This window comes from Clarias gariepinus, chromosome 28 (genome assembly GCF_024256425.1).
Source record: "Clarias gariepinus isolate MV-2021 ecotype Netherlands chromosome 28, CGAR_prim_01v2, whole genome shotgun sequence".
Lineage (NCBI taxonomy): Eukaryota > Metazoa > Chordata > Actinopteri > Siluriformes > Clariidae > Clarias > Clarias gariepinus.
The window spans coordinates 7,533,676-7,554,905 of record NC_071127.1 but is presented as its reverse complement, the minus strand read 5'-3'; the positions used below and the strand labels follow the sequence as shown (position 1 = coordinate 7,554,905).

At 39.7% G+C, this 21,230-nt stretch overlaps 3 protein-coding genes across 4 annotated transcripts; 1 reads left to right on the top strand and 2 right to left on the bottom strand.

The window, feature by feature from the left end:
* Positions 1 to 2,265: 2,265 nt before the first annotated feature.
* Positions 2,266 to 7,670, bottom strand: matcap2 (microtubule associated tyrosine carboxypeptidase 2). The gene is made up of 7 exons (XM_053490132.1): positions 7,642 to 7,670; positions 5,027 to 5,679; positions 4,587 to 4,730; positions 4,354 to 4,486; positions 3,944 to 4,249; positions 3,745 to 3,842; positions 2,266 to 3,645 (listed from the first exon to the last, which is right to left on the bottom strand). The coding sequence occupies exons 1-7, from the start codon at positions 7,664 to 7,666 to the stop codon at positions 3,487 to 3,489; spliced, it is 1,518 nt and encodes a 505-aa protein (XP_053346107.1). The 5' UTR covers positions 7,667 to 7,670; the 3' UTR covers positions 2,266 to 3,486.
* A 1,260-nt stretch (positions 7,671 to 8,930) lies between these two features.
* chtopa (chromatin target of PRMT1a) lies at positions 8,931 to 14,433 on the bottom strand. 2 transcript variants are annotated; one of them, XM_053489933.1, is made up of 6 exons: positions 14,157 to 14,433; positions 12,972 to 13,063; positions 11,758 to 11,908; positions 10,179 to 10,359; positions 9,883 to 10,014; positions 8,931 to 9,743 (listed from the first exon to the last, which is right to left on the bottom strand). In XM_053489933.1, exons 2-6 carry the CDS (start codon positions 13,034 to 13,036, stop codon positions 9,544 to 9,546), a joined length of 729 nt encoding a protein of 242 aa, XP_053345908.1. In that variant the 5' UTR covers positions 13,037 to 13,063; positions 14,157 to 14,433; the 3' UTR covers positions 8,931 to 9,543. The 2 variants fall into 2 exon arrangements, with proteins under 2 accessions (XP_053345908.1, XP_053345909.1); XM_053489934.1 differs by having other exon boundaries at positions 14,360 to 14,403.
* Positions 14,434 to 14,598: 165 nt separating this feature from the next.
* On the top strand, positions 14,599 to 17,978 carry snapin (SNAP associated protein). Its single transcript, XM_053489936.1, has 4 exons — positions 14,599 to 14,753; positions 14,962 to 15,008; positions 15,254 to 15,372; positions 15,815 to 17,978. Exons 1-4 carry the CDS (start codon positions 14,638 to 14,640, stop codon positions 15,920 to 15,922), a joined length of 390 nt encoding a protein of 129 aa, XP_053345911.1. The 5' UTR covers positions 14,599 to 14,637; the 3' UTR covers positions 15,923 to 17,978.
* The last annotated feature ends 3,252 nt before the right edge of the window (positions 17,979 to 21,230 follow it).

Here is a 21,230-nt window from a genome sequence, read left to right as displayed (position 1 = left end):
TATGAATACAGTGTGTATATATATATATATATATATATATATATATATATATATATATATATATATATATATATATATATATATATATATCATGACATATGATCTGCATTAAATGCCTTTCAGTTGCAGGTAGCTGAAGTAAAAACTGTAGAAAAGTTCAGGGAGTGATTTTCTCGAAGTGAATGTACGACTGAACTGATCTGGTGTGTTGAGTGAGAGCGCCCTCCAGTGGCAGCAGTGAACTGGTCATTCAGTATACGCAGCTCTGAAATGAACTTGCGGAGAAAAATACAATTAGTTCCTGACCCCAAGAAGGTTAATTATTATTAAGTGTTAATTAACATATTTACAGACGTTTATAGTAACTTGGGGGAAAAACTGACCCACAGAGGAAACTGTTTTATCTTCTGTGTGTTTTCTCTCACACGATGCTAATACATGCTAACAAGCAACTCAGCAGTGATAAAATTATCTTAGGGAAAGAAAGAAAAAAAAAAGCTTTGTTAGCTCTTTTTTTCAACATTAACTAGGGTCTGGAAAAGTCCTAAAAACTCTCTCTTTCTCTCTCACGGTTTAAATCTCAATGCAATTCTCACATGAATCAGCTAAATACGGTACTGTAGTGGGAAAAAAATTATTTGCATATCCTGATTTTTCTATATTTATTTTGCATATTTGTCACACTTAAATGATTGAGATCTTCAAAAATCTGTTCGAACCTTCCTGGACCTATGTGGAAAAGTGTCCCCTAAACCTAATGACTGGTTGTACCGTTCTTGGAGGCACCCACTGTGATCGCGTGTTTGTGATAACTGCTAATGAGGCTTTCACATCTCTCTGGATGAGTTTTGGCCCACTCTTCTTTTCAGAATAATTTCAATTCAGCCATATTGGAGGGTTTTCAAGCATGAAAAGTTTAAGGTCATGCCACTGCATCTCTATCTGATGTAAGTTGTTGTTGTTGGTCTTCCGGCTGCTCCATTCATTGGTGGACTTGCTTTTGTTTTTTCGGATCATTGTCCTGCTGCAGAGGCTTGAGCCTGCTTAAGCTTGAGGTCACAGACTGATGGCTGGATGTTCTTCTTCAGGATTTTCTGTTAAAGCACAGAATTCGTCCAAGACCTTAAGTCACAAAGCAGATGTTGTTCTGGGTTCTTTTATGAGCTCCTGGATGAGTCATCGTCGTTCACTTGGAGTAATTTCGGTAAGCCGGCTGCTCTTGGGAGGGTTTCACTATTTATTCCATTTATGGATAATGGCTCTCACCGTGGTTCATTGGGAGTCCCAAAGCCTTAGAAATGGCTTTGTAACCCTTTCCAGATTGATACTTGTCAAGTACTTAGTTTCTCATCTATTCTTGAAATTCTTTAGATTGTGTATCTTGATTCAACCAGAGTGGCAGTAATCAGGCCCGATCAAGTGAAATGTAACTCAGCTGCTCAAAAATCACTGGTTTTTTTCATGATTTACCAAGGGGGCAATTACTTATTCACATGGGTAGGTTTGAACAGCTTTTTTGTAACTGTATTTACTCAGGTTATCTTTGTGTAATATAAATTTTTTTTTATCTCAAACCTTTAATTGTAACATATGATAAATAAATAAATTAATTAATAAATAAGAAAAATCAAGAAGGGGGCATATACTTTTTTAAAGATATTATAGCTAGCTAGCTGGCCAGTGCGATAATGTTGAAGCATCAGGAGAGTAACCCAAGTTTACAGAAGAAGCCATAGACATTTTATGATGAACATAATGCACAAATGACTTATGAAAAGGGTGAATTGAGTTACAAGCTTTAAAAAAAAAAAAAAAAGAAGATCTACATTCCATCTCAAGTTGAGCTCTGCTTCTTCTATCGTGGCATCACCTCAACATAAAATCAGTGCTATGACCGTGTTATTGACCTGGTAGGCAAATTGGAAGAAATCAGACGCTGTAGAGAACTAGGTGGGAGATTTATTAGGATTTGACACGTCAGTGAACATCAGAACACATATGACCATAATCATGAGGAAGGAAACCTGTGATGAAGTTTCATGCAGAACACAAACTTGAAAATTAGCTAGTTTATAAATTCACAAAAACATCCATCTACAATAACAACGAAAATCTATAATATAAAATAGAAACGGAGCATGTGGGGGGTGGGGGGTGTATCCCAAACGCTAGTGCCGAAAAGTTGAGATCTTATTCGATTTCATTATAAAGTGTTAATAAAACAAAAAAATGCTAATATTTCAGTAAAACTTTTGTGATGACAAATGTTCGTATTTACTCCTAAACACCTTGTGATACGTTGAAGGTTGAAATATTTTAATGCCGTTCATGAGTTTGTCTCACGGTAACGCTCGTCAACCTCACTGGAGTCCAATGGTTACAGTGTAATTAGGGTCATATGGAGCTTCTTCCTCATAATTCACCAACACATATCTAAAGATAATGCTAATCTTCCCTGTAGTTTGGTCTTATTCTCAGTGTTACAACACCAAAAAAGGATAATGGTGACTACCACTGATTTATTCCCCCATTTTACTATTGTGGGAGGACCTACAGTCAACACACACGTATACAGATGTACTGTATAGACAGTTTATATACTTTATCCTCTACCATCTTCTATACCACTTATTCTATACAGGGTCGCAGGGAGCCTGGAGCCTATGCCAGGAGATTTAGGGCACTTGGCAAGGTATACCCTGAATAGGGTATCAATCCATCACAGGGCACGCACACGCATACACAAGGCACACCAAGTAGTCAACCTAATCTACATGTCTTTGGACTGTGGGAGGAAACTCACCAAGCACAAGCAGAACATGCAAACTCCACACCTACAGAAGCACAGGAAATCGAACCCTCAACCCAACATGCCACCATATACACACCCCTCCAGGTGAGTTTGTATATATAACCACTAACCTGCCAAAATTCATATACTTTCGTATGGTTTATTTACCCAGAAGACACCGTTAACAAAACTGTATTAGTTCTTCACACAACTCTAAACACTTACCTAAAGTCTGCCAGAGCATGCAGGACTATACACTGATCATATATGACCTGGAACTATATGTCATACCTATTACTAAGTTCTATAATATAACTTGCGGACGTTTCTGACACATGCTTGTGACTTGAAAAGCAAAATGTTCTGACTAGAACACACTTGGGGATGTTCCTAAAATGGCTGAGAGTGTAGTGCAAAATAAATCCTAGCATTTGGGACATGTCCCCAAAACTGGCGTGAGCTTGGTGGCAGGTGTATCGTTCTTCTGGCCAAAAAAAAAAAAAGATCATTTGTGATAACAGCAGGTAGGTGGCACACTGAGGTGGGTTTATGTTTTTCCTGGTATGCCTTTTTCTCTTATCAGTGATCCTGAAAACCATCTTTAGAAAAATATAGACTATCTCTGAACAGATTAAAAAACACTTGGGTTTCGTGAGCATCATGATTGGGTTGGTCACACTAGCATGCGAGTTTGCTCAGAGGATCGTTTGGAGCTCTTCGTCAGTCAGCTGGTTGACCACCATGATCTTCTGGAGCTGCTCGGCGTAACGTGCCTGGTCCTGCAGGAAATGTGGGATTCGCACCCTCTCCATCACAGCCAGGCTCTTCAGCCGCTCCACATCCTCGTAGGACACCTGCACGAGGTGTTATTGACGTCCTCAATAAGACATCTGTACGCCTTACACATACACAGCCCATACACAGACACACTACTCTGGTTACAATAATCTGACCTTTCCGAGTGCAGTGAGGATCTGGAAGTCGATCTTCTCTCTGTGCCTGAGGATCTTCAGGACGCCGTCCAGATAAACCTGATCCTTATTGAAGCATCCTGAGCAGATGGACAAAAATAATGTAAGATTTCACCTCATACTGTTTTTTTAAATTTTTTTTATTAAGTGTCTGTTAAATAACAATGCAGCGGTGTGTTACCAGGCTTTGAGGTGTCGGTCTGGCCGCGTTTAGCCCGTACACAGTATTCCCAGCGTGTCCCGGGATCGTGGACGAAGCGTGCGAGCTCGTGAAAGAGCTGCGTGAAGGACATGTGCGCCGCCTGGTGGACGGTGTAGTAGAGCAGAGCAGCACGCCAAAGCCTGGGGTCTCTGCGGAACAGCACACTGTTGATGCTGGCCAGGCCCTCTTCCGTCGGGTTGACCGGCTTCAGTCCGAGCTTCTTCCTCTCAGCTCCGCTGCTCCACGGCTGCTGGGTGTTATTGATGCTGCGGAAATAGTGAGTACCTGAGTGATAGTTAGAAGGAGAGAAGGAAAACCACGCCTTCAGTAAAGAGTTCTGCACGAATAAAGCTACAGCATTACGGATGTATAAAACACTTTCCACACACCGATCTCGTGTCTCAGCAGGCCTTCGAGCCACTGCTCCCTGGCCATGGAGGTGTTCACGGTGAGGGTCGGCCTGCCGTTCACCACAGTCATGGAGGCTCTAGATAGCAGGTCATCGGTCAGGTGCACCACTATCTACATACACATACGCATATTCACATGCTTTACTGTACCGTACGGTTTTATGATTATTGCCCAGATGTTCAGATCCTCAACCTCGCTGTGCCTCACTCACCTCTCCGACACAGCCTTCCTTCTCCATGTACTTTTTGACGTGGGCCCAAATTCGGCTCTTGGTCAGCAGGCTACCTCCGGTGGCCTTCTCAAATTTCTCGTAATTTCCGTACTTGCGCAGAGCCAGCTCCATGATGCGCACTGCCTGGGAGAACAGCATCAACTCATCACAGATCTCACACAAGCTGAAGAAAAGCCCATCTGTCTGTTGAACACTGACATAATCCTCGTGCCAAATGGACAGAGACATAAGAGACAAATTGGAGGAAGACAGGAACAGGGTTCACGGAAATCTGTGGAAAACTTCAGCGTATCTTCTTGTAACCCAAATTTCATCATGACATTTGATTGAAAGACAAAGAAAGAAGATGAAAGGAGGAATATTTGCAGGATTTGATTAGTAAAAGTGTGACAATTATGTGAAAAACAATGGACTCTTACCTGCGTGAGGAACCTGTCAGAGGCTTTGTTGTGCTTTTCCAGAACCTGTGGTGATGCTGGGTTGCTGTACTCAAACTGCGGGTTATATGTGAAGTCTGACTTGAAGAACTTGGATTTCTCGCTTTCCACATTGGATGGTTTAATGGCAGTGAGGATGCACAGCTTCTTCGTAGAGTTCTCTCCATCTCGCCTGGCTTTAGGAAGCTGCGGGAGCCTGACTCGAGGTTGAGAAGCCCTGTACAGCTGGCTACCGGGACGAGGAGACCGGCCGACAGGACTGCCGATGATGGTTATATTGTTTCCTGGCCAGAAACAGTGGAAGAGCTGCGATTGGCTGATTTCTCCGTAGCCTAGGTTTCCGGATCTGATCAGCACGAGAGGCTGCGTAGTAGACGAGGACGTAGAGTCCTTGTGCGTAGTAGGTGTGGAAACGATGCGCTGTGCTCTCTTAAACTGTCTGTAGGGGGAGTGCTTGAGCCTCTTCCCCTCTCTTTCCTCCTCTTTCTGGGGGAATACTGAGCTCCTGGAGAATGTGTTCTTTAGGATACTGGAAGGCCAGTGTTCCACATACACCTGACCTGGACTTATAGGCTTCTCTATGACACTCAATACATACTTCTTAGCCATGTCCTTCTCAGCCCAGTGGAGATGCTCTGGAAAAAAAAGACTAATGACAGTCTTCTTGGTGTTCTCCTCTTGTTCTCCTTGATGTTTATCGGTGGTTGGCATCCACTTTGTTGCATTAGCGCCATCTTCTGGTCTTGATCTCCCTCATCTTCCTTTTAGTTTAAATCCTCTTTTCTAGTCCCCTTGCCCTTAAAAAAACAAAACCCATCAAATACTTTCTTCCTTGCCCGCTTTTTCACTTTCCAAAACACTTGTCACAACTTAACTAAACCTTCCCAAATTCCCATTGCTCCTCCCCACAAGGTTTGGGTGGAGCTCTCCGTGTATATCAGTTCCCATGGCATCTTTTTTCACTAACAAGTACCTCTGTTAAAATGATGTGATGAAAATAGAGGAGATCAAGACCAGAAATTGGAGGTAATACTACTGTACATAATGGATACCAACCGCCGTAAACACCAAGCAGTACAAGAAGAGAGGGGTGTGGCTTCTGCAATATCAGTCCGAGTAAAAAGAACGACGCTCAGTGAAGGGGGTGTGGCCCAGTTTTAAATGTGTGGCCCAATGAAGGGGGTGTGGTCTGGGTATTGTCAGTCTCATTGATAAAAGTGTGGCAGATTAAAGGGGGCGTGGCTTCTCTACTGTCAGTCCCAGTGATAAAGGTATTAGACCAATAAAGGGTTTTTGGTCTGTGTAATGTCAGGACCAGTAATAAAACTGTGGATAATTAAAGGAGGCTTGGCTTCTCTGGTGTCAGTCACAGTAGTAAGGCTGTGGACTGGTAAAAGGGGCGTGGCCTCTGTGGTGTCCCAGAGATTAGATTGGATCAGAGGTTGCTTTAAATATATCTTAAATTCACCAGATTATTAATTAAGAGATACATCCTAGACTATCTCTCTCCATCTGCTCTTTGTCCTATTTACCTTGAAACCAAACCCCTGTGTAACTACAACAAATGAAACGGATATGGAACGTATAAAACAAAGCCTATTGTAAAGATTCATTTCCTTCTCTACAGTGACTGAATTTTTTTAAAGAGCGTGTTAGGAAAATATCCTCAGCGATATAAATCCCTGAGAGCTTCGGTTACAGCGGACACAACTCCAGCCAGGTCTTTTTTTTTGGGGACATCTTATCTGACCTGTCATGCTGCATTAGGTCCACACCTTGGGATATTTGGTGCATGAATATATCTATTTATGTTTCTGTTTCAAATCAAGTCACGTCAAGTTGACCTTGGTGGCTTGAGAGGGTGAGCTCTGAGGACGCTCTGTGTTTAAATGATCCTGATTATTTTGGACAGGTTGAGCAATGAAAGGAGGGAGACGATTCGATAAAACCACCCGAGGCATGGAATCAGGATAGCAGCGATTGTCTAATGAGAGCATTGAGCTGGAAGGGCAACTACTGTCACACAACTGCATGATGGTGATAATGATGATGATGATGTGAAATGATCAGGTATAACAGACATTACGTTTAACATGGTGATTTTTAAAAATCTATTTTAAAGCACAATTTAAGCAATATGATTGGTATTAAGGTATTAAATTGCCATGCTGTTTTATATTGTCTTTATTGTAAAAAAAAAAAAAAAAAAAAAGTGAGGATGATGGCAATGTCCAGGTACTGAAAATAAATAATATTATACAGTATATCTAAAAGAAATAAAAAGTGTTATATGTTTAAAAAAAATAGCAAAATATAATACATAAAAGTTAAAGCTTTTGAATCTGTATTATGTTTGTCTTATTTTTACACTAATGCATCCTCCTGAATGAACTCAATATTGAAATAATGTGAATATAATATTGTTAGGATAATTTCTTAGTAAATATTGTTAATAAAAGTATTTCCCTCTTTTAATATTACAAATAATCATAACTAAAGTCTTGGAAAAACTTGATGTTTTTCATCAGAAACTTGTAATAAACTATTGTTTTTGCATAATAACTTAAGATTTATTAGATAATACACTATAAACTCACCTGTAACTTTAATGGCTTCCAGCATGGCTGAGCTCCTGCTTTGATAAAGATGAGGAAGGATCAGATCCAGCTGAGAACGCGACCCGTAGGTATGTACATACAATATTTATAATTTGTGTAAATAAATGAAATATATATATATATTTATATTATCAAGCTAATATAATCTTATAAACGTTCTGGTCTCACAGTGCCACCGCACTCTCTCTCTCGTGCGCGCGCTCTCGCTCTCCACTCTGCGAGCTCTTTTTGGACCTGAACTGCGTCTTGTTGCTATGGAAACCTTACGTCACTTCCGGTACAATCATACGCGCTAAATATGGTGCTAGCAAAAAAAAAATAGAAAGTTAGACTTAAAATATATCTAATTATATATATAAAGTGCTAGCCAGCGAATTTATTCTACAACAGTTTAACAATTATTTTAACAATATCATTATATGGAATATATATATTTTGACAACTATGTTGCACGACTTCAGAAGTCAGAAGACGATTTTAATGGCTTAATCGTGACGCAGCAATGACGTCATCAATATATAGCCATCATCGCTAATTGGTACAAATTAATAATTTGTGAAAAATTAGTCGCATGTCTCTTAGTACGTCACTAATATATACTGGGAAAAATTTGTAAAGTAGTTTTTGTTTTGAAATTTTTCCTCAGTCGCTTCTGGGTTCCGCTAAAATCCCAACTCCTCAGTTGCCTAGCAACACGTAATACACGAGCCGCGCGCTATATTATTCAGTATTAAAATACTGTTAACCAAGACAACACACGGCAGAAGAAACAAGGTTAACCGAATATTTGTAGCTGTATATACATACATATATAAACAAATTCCGTTCCTTTGGCCTGCTGGTGTTTGTACATGTAGTCACGTAAGTATGTCAGCTATTATGTCATACTGTGGGCATCACAAGACATGCAGCAGAATGAAGAGATTAGGCTGAGCTCATGGCTACCGAAACTTCGGATCAAACAGCAGGGGGCTGGAGCAGCGTGAGGAGCGGCAGCAAGTTGACCACAAACACTCCATTCGCAGGTAATTGTAGCACGGAAAATCCTAAATCATATACTGTAAGTGTCGAAATAGAAATGTCTACATACCACCGCCTAGTAACACTCAGATGTATCAAAACACTGTGAAAAAAGCTAAAAAGTCATACTTCAGACTGCAAAAATGTTTGTTGCATACAGAACATTATAGCGTTACAGAGATCTGCTTTGATTTTGCAGGGGAAAAAAAAGTTTCGTCATTCACATTAAAGACCAAAGACAAACTAGATTGTCCATCAAAACCAAGATTTATTAAAAGACAAAGTAAAAATGGTTGTTGAATTACAACAGGCCGAGGTGTTCGGTAGTGGACTTTTTTTTTTTTTTCCAATCACAAACAACTGTATTGTCACAGGTTTGTGTTCATGAGAACAATATGACCATAAAAACCACAATAAAACATAAGATGGACGGGAAGCACGTTTAAAGCACAGTGTGTTCAGGAACCATATGTGCCAGAACAAATCTGATTAGGTTTTAGAGCAGACAACTATTAATAACAATAATAATCATATTTTCTCTAAAGTTCAGCTCAATAAAACTCACAGGGCAAAAAGTCTGTTTTCTGAAGGTCCAAAGCTCGCAGTTACATGACCGGGTGACCACTTCCACTTTCCTTTTATCAGCATTTTGTAAACACTAATGCTCTATAACGAGAAGCTCCTTTTCCCACTAATTAGTATATAAGCTTAAGGAGCTTGACTTCTGACGGTAGATCCAGCTCTGGGCACAGATCTCTCGTCACTTCGTACAAAGTTCAGTGTGAATAGTATTTTTATTAAATCGGACGTTCAGGAAAAAAAATGCCTAGTTGACGAGACATCGGTGTGTGCATGTGCAGGTCACTCCATGCTCTCCGGGTCAGCCTGGGCCATGTATGCGTCAAGCTCTGCGTCCAGATGTCCCTTCGTTTTGGACATGTAGGCATCCAGCTGATTGTCCAGCTGTTCCCTGGTGACGGCAGGACGTCCTGCTCCTCTGCCTCTCCCTCGACCACGGCCTCTTCCAGGAAAACCGCCGCGACCTCGCAGACTTCCGCGACCTGAAATCAACGTTGAATTAGGAATGAACAGTTGAATTTGGAACTGACCAGTGAATGAAACTGAATTATTACTGACCAGCACATTGTTCAATTCAAAATGATACAAATGAAAAACTAAATGTTCCTTGTAGCTTCTCACCTCGGGCTCCAGCGCCTCCGCGAGTGGCTCCACGACCAATCATAGCGGCTCCTCGACCTGTGCCTCCTCCACGCTGGCGCATTCCCCTTCGAATACCCAAACGCCCTGGAGCACCGCGGCTCTTCAGCTGACCTATCATACACATACTTATATTTTCAGCACTTTTACAAGTCACATGTTTGCACCAGCTTTATATTTTCCCACTGTTTAAATCCGTCAGATATGCCGTTATACTCCAGGTTAACTATAATAACAGAACTTGTGGGCGATAACTGCTGTGATGCGTTTAGCCGCACCTCTCAGAGCCAGCGCTCCTCTCATGGCACCTCCTCTGCCTCGTCCTCGGAGGCCACGCGTAGCTCCACGCATTCCTGTGACACCGAAGCCCCGACCACCGGCACCTCCGCGCATTAGCAGCCCGATGGGCCGACCCAGTCGTGCCTGGATGTTGCTCTTCCCAAGCCGCTGCTTCAGGCTCTGCAGAGTTGACACAAGGAAGCAGAATGAAGACAGGATAGTAAACAAGTAATGTAGAAGAGAATTAAATAATTCTCTTCTTTAAAAAAAAAAAAAAAAAAGCCACTAGTACTACTCCTTTGCAAGTCCATGCTTAATGTAGTGAGAGATTAAAATTCAACAAAACAGCGTTTGAGAGAAACTGTCCAGCATAGACAGGCAGACGTACCATTCAGGGAATAAGTTAAAAAATTTACCAGTAACTTGATATGATACAAACAGGACAATTCCCCCTTCAGACAGAATTTGACTAAGACATCAATATCTCCCAGAGTTCTTTAAAAGTGCGCCATAGTCATTTTATTCACATTCGTTCCTGTTTGTTAGATCTAAAGGCAATAATAAATACTGCAAACCATCTGAAATATTCAAATTCCAACCCTTTAAAGCAATTACAGTTCAGAGCGCAAAAATATTATTATTATTATTATTATTAATACCCCTACTCGACTGGATCAGTTTGTACCTTAATTGAACTATCTTCAGGTCAATCCATCAAACACTTGGGAAAAGTGTTCACTCTTCCCATGTTGTTAAAACACATTAGCATTCATGTTACAAATACTACATGGCTGTGAGAGCAAAGGAAAAATTTTTTAAAGCTTCTGTGTGATTGTTTCTAGTGCCTGGATCCCTGCACGCTTCAATCTTTAGACAAACATTGATGCCGGCTGATTTCAGGACCCTGGAGACAAGGTTGTGTTACTGCGGCAAATGGTTTTACTTGCACAATATCCGATAACCAAAAGGGGAAAAAAAAAACTAATTGTGCACATTTCTAAGACTTGAGAATGAGAGAGCTTGAGCGGTGGTGAGTTTGTCAGTCATAAAACCGCAGGTAGTATTTCTACAGCATAGTTGGTGCTATTGTATATTTCAAACAACTTTCTGAAAAAATATTTAATCTGTGTTGAATACACTTGTGAAATCAAGTCTTTCCTTCTCGTGTGTTTTTTTTTCATAATCCAGATCTCCATCGTGTGTATGACTGAGCAGAGTAACTGGTAAGAGGAGTAACCTCTTTTCAATTATGGTCCTCTCATCACGTTCATGTACCATGCCCGAGAACAACTGCTTTAACGCCCCCCCTCTCCTGTTGACCAGAGTTCATGTTTTTTTTTTTTATTCACCTTACTTAGGTACACTTGCATATTTTCACTCTCGAATATAGCAGGCGGCAGAAAGCACCTAGTAGGTTTGAGAGCTACCATTATGCACAAAGAGAAAAAAACAAGAAAGTTAATCTTCGTGCTGTGCCTGCAATTTAAAAAAAAAAAGGGACAAAAAAAAAGCTACATGATTTACTTCCTAGCGCGTGTTAAAAAATGCCCACCCTTTTCCATGACTCGCTCTCCCTACCTGCTTGTGCTGCAGTGCTGCCTGCACTGACGGCCTGTTCTCCATCTGCTGGGCGAGACGGCGGTTCCTCGCGCTGGCCATGTGCTGCTGCTGCATGGTCGCCCGGATGCTAACGGCGGTCGGCTGCTTGTTCTTCATCATGTTTGTGAAGCTTGTGGGACACAACCGAAAGGAGCGGAGAGCAAAGAGAGATATATATAGAGAGAGATAAAGAAAGAGAAAGAAAGGGAAGGGGGGGATACGAGGAAAGGAGGTTTCCAAATCAAATCACTTCACACACCATGGACGCAGCCACAGGGCAACCTGTAGCAATTCACTGAAGGCCTTATCATCAGGCACAATTTTTTTTCCTTCATTATACTCTCTCTTTGTTTTAAAGTCTGGTGACACCCCAACATTTTAACCAAACAAACAAACAAAAAAAAAAAGCATGTGGACTATCAAAAGTAAGAGGAAAAGAGCAGACAGAAGACAAGAAGAAAGAGTGACAGAAGTGAAGTTTCAGGGTCAATGCCACTTACAGGCCGCTGTCTCCACGTCATCAGGATCAGACGGGAGGCGGCCCAGGACTCAAGAGGGGTGTCTGGCAACTCAGCCACTTACAGCACGGACCGTGACCTCTGACCTTTTTTGCGCCATCAGAAGCTCACGAAGAAAACAGGGGAAGGGGATAAAGGGAGTAGGTCACGTCCGGGAACGGGCTGAGCGCCTTGTGTGAGAAAAAGACGGTAATGAAGTGAGGAGAAGGAGAAAGGAAGGGGGGGAAAGATGAAGAAAGACTTTAGAAGTGATCTAAGTGAGAGCGAAAGAGAGAGAGAGTGTTTGTGTGAGAGAGGGCAAGAAATCTGCCATGTGTTTGATAAATCTCAGCTCTGCCATGTTTGAGGAGGTTCTTCTGCAGGAAGCTTACCTCACCGTGATTACACACCCCCTCTCACCTCAACGTGTGCACTGCTCAGGCAAGATGGCCCATTGTGACGGAAAGCCAGTCACCGGTACAGTGCGTGCGCCTGACCGCCATGTTGAGTGAGCAGTGCACACGCTGCGAGCAGCCTGGCGTCCGTGCCCGTTCTGCTCTGCTCTGGTATCTCCCCTCATTGACCTCCACAGAGCATGGCTTCCTGCACCGTGCCTTAAGTATCTTTGCATGATTTTTGTATAGATTTTCTCCCCCTGGGCTTGAGATAATGCTGTCAGGATGCGTGGAGCCTCACCGCTCGTTCAGCGACACCTTGGTGGTGCTTTTCAGCACAACTTTTTGAGTAGAGGGGGAGCTCATTTTCTTCTCACGCTCGCCGGCTTGGTCCTGTACAGAGACAAATACAGTGGATTAACACCTTTAATTGGCACATCACTCCATAGGCAAATCAAATATTACCAATAGTTTATATATGTATATATTACACCCTATATAGCTAGATTATATGTTAAATATTCTATATTAAAATATCCTATCCTATAGTAGAATCCTAGTATATAGAATAATATATATTTTTATAGTATATATTATATTTTCACTGAAGATGGGAATTTTTTTTTTAGTTATGAATCAGGGTTCTTGTGTGTGGCAATTCAAGTATTGAACGAATGGGAAACACTGACAACTATTAGAAACCCTTAAAAAGGTTTCATGAGTAATTAAATGTAGCCAGTTCCTTATAACATTTGCTTCCACACCAGGTGCAGCATTTAAGACAGGTGTAAAGTGTGTAATGAGTATTTTCAACACCAGTAGGCGTTGGCTCATGTTAGGGGTAGAGGGGAAAGAGAGAGACAGAGAGAGGGGGGTGGGAGAATTCACACATTTAGAAGAGCTGCAAGAGGAGACAGGAAGGTTTTAGCAAGGAAGATTTAACATGCTAATACCAAATATAAGAGGAACTGAGTATAATTCATTTATTTTATTTAAAATAATTTTCTTACAGAACTAAGTAAAACTAATGCTATGAAGAACGTTTAATTACTTTAAGTTCAATTCAGTTGTGAATCTGATGGAAGCAAAGGTATAAACATTCGAGTTGTGGTTCGTTAAGGTTAATAGTCTTAAAATTGTAACAAAATGGAATATTGAATTAGGTAAGGCGATGCTGAATCCTCATATGTAGGGCACTAGCAATAAGTCAGCCATCTTCCCCTAGATTAAGTGCACTACATGTCCAATCAAACTTAATTTAAACCTCATTGAGTTTAATAATAAAATGTTAAACATTTAAGTACACATTTGTTTGTGTAAACCGTTAAATAGCCATTTTACTAAAACAACCTTACGCGCTAGCAAAAACTAGCTAGCCTAGCACAAGTTCACAGTTGGTCTTATTTCTTGTTTTGTTTTTTGTTTTTACCCGACCTTTATGTACACAAACAGTAAAAGATTTAAATATATATATAACTTTACTTACTTGGATTGCGAATCTGTGCGTTGTAATATAATATTTAATCTGCTCGGCTCACGCGCTTACGTTAGCTTACTAGATAACTGACTCAGCTGTTCTTTTAAAACTAGCGATAGACGTCGTGTTTATATAATATTCCCTTCTTTCGTATTAAAAAACATATATGTTATATTCTAGGAAAGGGGGAAAAAACGACTTAACTGATTTACCTAGCTTTACAGCGAACTAAACAACTACCCCAGCCCTATCCGTCTTCTCTCTTCTGGTTCATCACAAAATGGTGCGACACAGGAAAATGGAGGCTAAACCCCCACCCACTGTACGGTCTTTAGCACTGTGATTGGCTAAGGCGGCAATCATAGTCGGTTCTGATTGGACATTTGATAAGTCGGTCTTTCGTCACGATTAAACTGTAACAGTACATTTTGTCGGAATGTTCCGGCTGTAGTCTCGGAACGTATCGCGAGATTTTAAAGAGGCAGGCAAGATGGCGGCGCTCGCAGCTGTAGAAACTCCGTCAGGGAAAGATGCGATGGCTGAAGGGCTCATGGATCTGTTAAAACCTGCAGTCCAGCAGCTTGATCTGCATGTACATGCAGTGAGGTGGGTTAAATTAAACTGATTGATTGTGCAGACAGGGACTGGGATACAGGGTTAACGTTAGATCAGGGCTTGAACGTTTTGTTTACTTGTTTGTTGTTTATTTGTTGTTGAATTTATGCGTGAGTTTTAATGACAGCAGACATACAGATTTGTAAAAAAAATGTAATGTTTTTTTGTTGCTTATTGTTGTTTTTATTTGTATACACAGGGAAAGTCAAGTTGAGCTGCGAGAACACATTGACAACTTGGCAACTGGTGACGTCATTCATATAATCAAACTGATCATAATATATAATTTATACATATTTCCTTACATGTTTTTTTATTACACTATTTGGCCAAACCTACCAAGTTTTGTCCATATAGTGTAATTTGCCTACCAAAAAAAAGTGATATGCAAAAAAAATTGAACTGCATTAAATATGATTACCGTTCACTTTTAATTATTGAAATTATTTAATCCTTTTCTAATTTATTTGTAAAACTGCATTCGATTTTAGAGCTGTTCAGAATTAACGAACACCAGAAAGTGGCCCTGGACTTGGATCCCTATGTGAAGAAGCTGCTCAATGCCAGACGCAGAGTTGTTCTGGTCAATAACATCCTACAGAATGCACAAGTACGTTAAGTCAAGTCAGTATGTTTACACATCATCTTGTTCAATTATAAAGCACATCTAGAGTCTGCATATCTTCATTCTGGTTTTAACACACCCATATCAACTTCCCCTAGTGACTCGTGATCCTGAGTGCAGTTTCAGGAAGCTGCAGTGCACCACTGTAAAGTTGAATTCTTAAAAAAAAAAAATTAATCAGATTATCTTGCTGATTTTTTTAAATAGAAAATAATCACTTGTTGCTGTTGTGTGTTATTTCTTAATATGTTCTTATTTATGTGGGGGGGCGGAATGAATTAAATGATTGTTCATGGTGTGTTGAAATCCATCATAGGAGGCAAGAAGTGTGTAATTAAGATTGTAAGGAAGGATAAACCCAATCGTTTGCGGATTTCGGGCTTCCCTGATGACTTAATCTGATTTTTCTTTCTTCTTCATGTTACAGGAACGCTTACGGAGGCTGAACCACAACGTTGCGAAGGAGACGGCGCGCCGGAAAACCATGCTGGAAACATCCGGAGCGTTTTCCACTCGATCTCCTAGCAAGCCGTGACGAGCCGCCGCTTGGGACCGGACGCTGCATTCCGTGACATGTTCCTGCGTATAAGCGGCGGACTGTGCGTAGGAACGGCTGATGTACAGCACCGTGGCTTGTGTTTATTTGAAAGCAGCCAAACAGCCTGCTGCACAGCAAGACTGTGTTTGTTTTTTTGTTTTGTTTTTGTTTTTTTGCACTAGAAAAATCACAAGTTCTTTATATGCGTAATAATAAATAATGATTACATTTGATATGATGCATGCTCATACAGAATACACGAGGGTGAGTCAGAAACGGTCCACATTTCTTAATGAGGGAATGCAAAAGGTTGTTGACACTCGGACAAAGTTTATTGAAAAGCAAGTAGATTATGTGGAATTTTTTTTTTTTTTTTCTCCAAAGGTTAATTAATATAATTCTACAGCCAGACTGCAGATAATTTTTGACTCACCTTCGTAGTTCTCAACTCGTTAGCAGAAATCTTTCATAATAATCGTAAGCCTGTAGCCAAGGGAGCTAGCTTTATTATGCTTAAATGCTACGTTGTGTAATACAGAAACAGCTTTTTTTAGCGAGAAAGAAAAGGAAAGAGAGAGAGAGAGAGAGAGAGAGAGAGAGAGAGAGATACTTGGCCTGGAATGTAAACAGAGTACATTCCTGGTTATATTTTCTTTAATATAACATCACATGTTGTTTAATAGTAAAGAATAAAACACCGACAGTCGAGCTCTTAATGTCCCCATGCCTGATCAGACGATTGTTTATATGCAGTGTTGGGGGGGCGTTACTTTGTAAATTACAAAATTACTCTCATTAAAAAGTAATCAGTTACATTACAGCATTACTTTCTGATAAAAGTAATTAATCCGAGTTCTTTTCCATTGCAGAAAATGAAAACTCTTTTGTGATTCCTCATGCATGTTGTTTAAGTCAAGATCTTTATAATTATTCTACCATTATCACTCAGCCAAGTTTGGCCCATAATCTGTTACCTACTAATACCCCTATCTTACCTATGCAGTTTCAGGCGGTGGCCGTAAGTACTGTTCATCATGATTCACCGCAAATTTTGGCGCTGTGATTAAGTTTCTATCTTCTAGTGCCTCGGTCCTCACATAGTCAAACCGCACAGGTGAGAGGGTGGTATAACAGAGAGGGGGCAGGTTATCGGGGCGTGCCTTGTAGGACGACTTTCAAACACACACACACACACACACACACTAACGGATTGGGAATGACTGCTGTCTGGCTCACATTAAATTTTTGAAAAAATAACTGAGTACTTAAATGGCGGACCTATCGCGTTATATTACTCGTTCCATCAAAAAAGTAATCCAAGTACTCTAACTCTAACTTTGTAACGCGTTACACCCAACACTGGTCATGAGAGCGCATGCTGGCGTGTTTTATTCCTCTTATACCGCAGAAATGTGCCAACAGTTATTATTGTTTATCTATTAAAAAGAAAACAATTAAATATCTTACTATTTTTTTCTATTTGTATTTACGATTAGTTTTACCTCAAAGTGTGTAAGTCTTTTCTTTCAGCAGCCTCTTTTAAGTTGCCCTTAGGCCACGTTAACAAGTCCTGAAAAACACAGATTGCGGTTTCACATGATGCAGCGTTCCCTCCCAAAGATGACGTGCAGCTGTCAGTTAACCTCCGACCGATCTAGAAAGCATTGACACTGGATTCTTTAAGCTCATTGTACAATAAACATCTCCTCACATGATGCCTCAAGTAGGAGAGACATGTGATTATTGTTTGACTTTTAAAAAAATATATATTTTTTTCTTCCTGGTATTATGTGCTATGGCAATTGTGCAATTCTGTATAGCCGGTTATCATAGAAACCGTGATGAGTTAGAATGAGCATGTTAATGTAAACCTGTCAGTTGCAGAGCTGATTTTGATGTAGAAAAGTTAATCAACACCTTTGGATCCAATGACCTCCTGGTAAATGAACGATTCTCTCTGAAGGATGTTTGTTTGGTTGATTTTTATGTTTTACTTGACGATGTTGATGTACAGGTTTGGCACCTGTTAAATAAATCACTGAAGTCCAATTAAGTCCAATTCAAGTCCTGTGTTCATTAACATGTGACATAATTGAGATGCTCTGCAAAGTGATGTTGTGTTTAAAGATCTTCCTAATGGTGTAGAGATGTGCTGAAACAGTCCTGAAACCATTTCCCAGTCTTTACAAAGCATTAAACGATTTATTACAATTTATCATCTCCCAACTCCAGCTATTTTTTTAAATAAAGTGTTTAGTGTTTATTCAGTGTTTTTTTTTTCAGAATGCAACACTTTAATATTATCCAGAAATTGAGTTCGTATCTTGACAGTTGCTCCAGAAACATAGTTTTTTTTGTTTAATTAAAACATTTCTGTACATTTTCCAAAGACGTTGTAATAGAAGAACAAGCATTTTGCACACAAGGCAATTTGGAGAAAAATTTATTATTTTAAAGAAATGCAGTGCAGTGAAAGTGCAATACTCCTGAAATGTAAAAAAGAAAAAAAAAAAAAAGCCTGGCTTCCCTGACTTGCTCGCTTTTAACAAACTAATGGAGTTCTGTAAATAATTAAAGCTTAAAGCATCAAAAACTGAGAAAGTGCCGAGTGAAGGAATGAATCTGAGCCGTGTCTGACTGCTGTATAATTAAATCAGCAGTGAAATGTCAGCTATGTGCTTCTTCTGTGTAAATAATGAATGTTTTGTAATTGGAGAGGCGGGAAAGTGGCTGTAGCTGACCTCGAGTCTCGGATTAAAGACTGTAGGTTAGGAGTGGAGGACTAAACCAGGTTAAAGATCAAGAGGAGGAAGTCATTAAGGTGGAGTTCATGCTGCGCTCGACCTGAATGTGATTCTAATGATGACAGATTGAAGACGGCTGAAAAACAAACCGTGCTACACCCCTTTGTTATACACACACACACATGTTTATTGTACAGCAGATAAGGAACACTGTTTTATGACATTATGTCCTGGATCCTGTCTTGGATTTAAAAATGACTTTTGCTCAGGTTTGAAATATATGGCAGAATGTCCATGTGCATTAGTGTTGGTGTCTAAATAGTGCACGCCATCGCTGTTACAGAATACCCATAATGCACTGTGCAGCCATTATAGAAAACAGAAAACAATCTGCACTGTGGCTGTGATCTGCTAAAATGCAAGAGTTTTCACACTCATTGGACAGAAGGAAAATATACACACACACACACACTTCCTTACATCTCTATGAAATTTCTCATTTTTTCCCCACTGTGGTTCCATGTTATAATGGTTTTTGTAGGCAGGATACACCTATAAATAATATTTTTGTCTTAAGTCATTTTCCCTCCTAAATTATTACAAGATATAGAGTTTCAGTAGTGTAGAGCTAAACACTACATTACACTGCTAAACCACTTAAACCACTTATACCTCATTACCCGTAATACATCTCACAATTACTCTGTACTTTTCCACCATTATGCACCTCTATCTATCTATCTATCTATCTATCTATCTATCTATCTATCTATCTATCTCATTTGTAGATATACAGTGGGTACGGAAAGTATTCAGACCCCCTTAAATTTTTCACTCCTTGTTATATTGCAGCCATTTGCTAAAATCATTTAAGTTCATTTTTTCCTCTTTAATGTACACACAGCACACCATATTGAAAAACAGATTTATTAAAAAAGAAAAACTGAAATATCACATGGACCCTTCGCTGTGACTCTCATATATTTAACTCAGGTGCTGTCCATTTCTTCTGATCATCCTTGAGATGGTTCTACACCTTTATCTGTGTCCTGCTGTGTTTGATTATACTGATTGGACTTGAGTAGGAAAGCCCCACACCTGTCTATATAAGACCTTACAGCTCACAATGCATGTCAGAGCAAATGAGAATCATGAGGTCAAAGGAACTGCCTGAAGAGATCAGAGACGAAATTGTGGCGCGGCACAGATCTGGCCAAGGTTACAAAAAAAAAATTCTGCTGCACTTAAGGTTCCTAAGAGCACAGTGGCCTCCATAATCCTCCAAGGAATAGCAGATGATCGCCAAATCCAAATGTGAAAAACTTGTTGCATCTTCCCCATAAAGGCTAATTTATTAGATCAAAAGGGTGTTTTTACTAAATACTGAGCAAAGGGTCTGAATACTTATTTCAGTTTTTCTTTTTTAATGAATCTGCAAAAATGTCAACTCTGTGTTTTTCTGTCAACATGGGGTGCTGTGTGTACATTAATAAGAAAAAATGAACTTACATGATTTTAGCAAATGGCTGCAATATAACAAAGAGTGGGGTCTGAATTTAAGGGGGTCTGAATACTTTCTGTACCCACTGTGTATGTACAGTATATACAGTACATATAGTGGAAAAGGTAATATAATCAGGTAAAGTTAAGTAATCCAGCACTGTCATTTCTTTGTATATTCAATGTGTGTGTATATGTATGCACATACATAGTGTATATCCTGCTCAATTCTGTGGACATTAATATGAACATTACCTGCTTATATCTCTTTTTCCACCATACAGATAGTGTATATACAGTACCTACTGCATAGTCAATAGTCATGTTACATAATATTACTTATTATACACACTTCAGGAAAAGAAAAACTTAAATATTTTAATACGAAATGTATTGCTATACATTATATATTGATATATATATGGTACTATTATGAATATTATAATAATATAATATACATCATATTTTTCTTTTCATGAAGTGTGTATAATTTTTTTTGGCTAACTCTGCAAACGGGAATATAAGAAGGTAATGTTCATAGTAATGTAATTTATACGTTTCACAATGACAATAATTGTACTGACATATACGTATATATGATCTGTCTGTCTGTCTGTCTGTCTTTTGAAATAACACTCTTTTTTCATCATTCACTTTTTTCAGTCTGTATCTCTGACAATAATGATCTCAGTAGTATCAGACAACTAATTGGGTCCCATAAGCCTCATAGACTTTTCCCTCCCCAAAACTACCCAAAATTGTCAAATAAATCAAAAGACAAATATCAAACATTTTGCCTGTTTCATATTTTTTTTTCCAACCTCGGTTCGGCTTACCAATTAAAACATCAAAACTGCATCACTCTAAAGAGCTGACACTGTCAGTCCTAAACGTCTCACTGCGACATCATTTCCTCTCATAACCCAGTCAATGCATAGGGGACGTTTCTTTATCAGTCATTTACTTTCTTCAGGGACTTTGCTGTTTTAGTTAAAGAACAAAAGAGTTAAAAGAGTCGGTTCTGAGTCAGTCAATAGAGTTGACTCTTTCGGCTCCCAAAG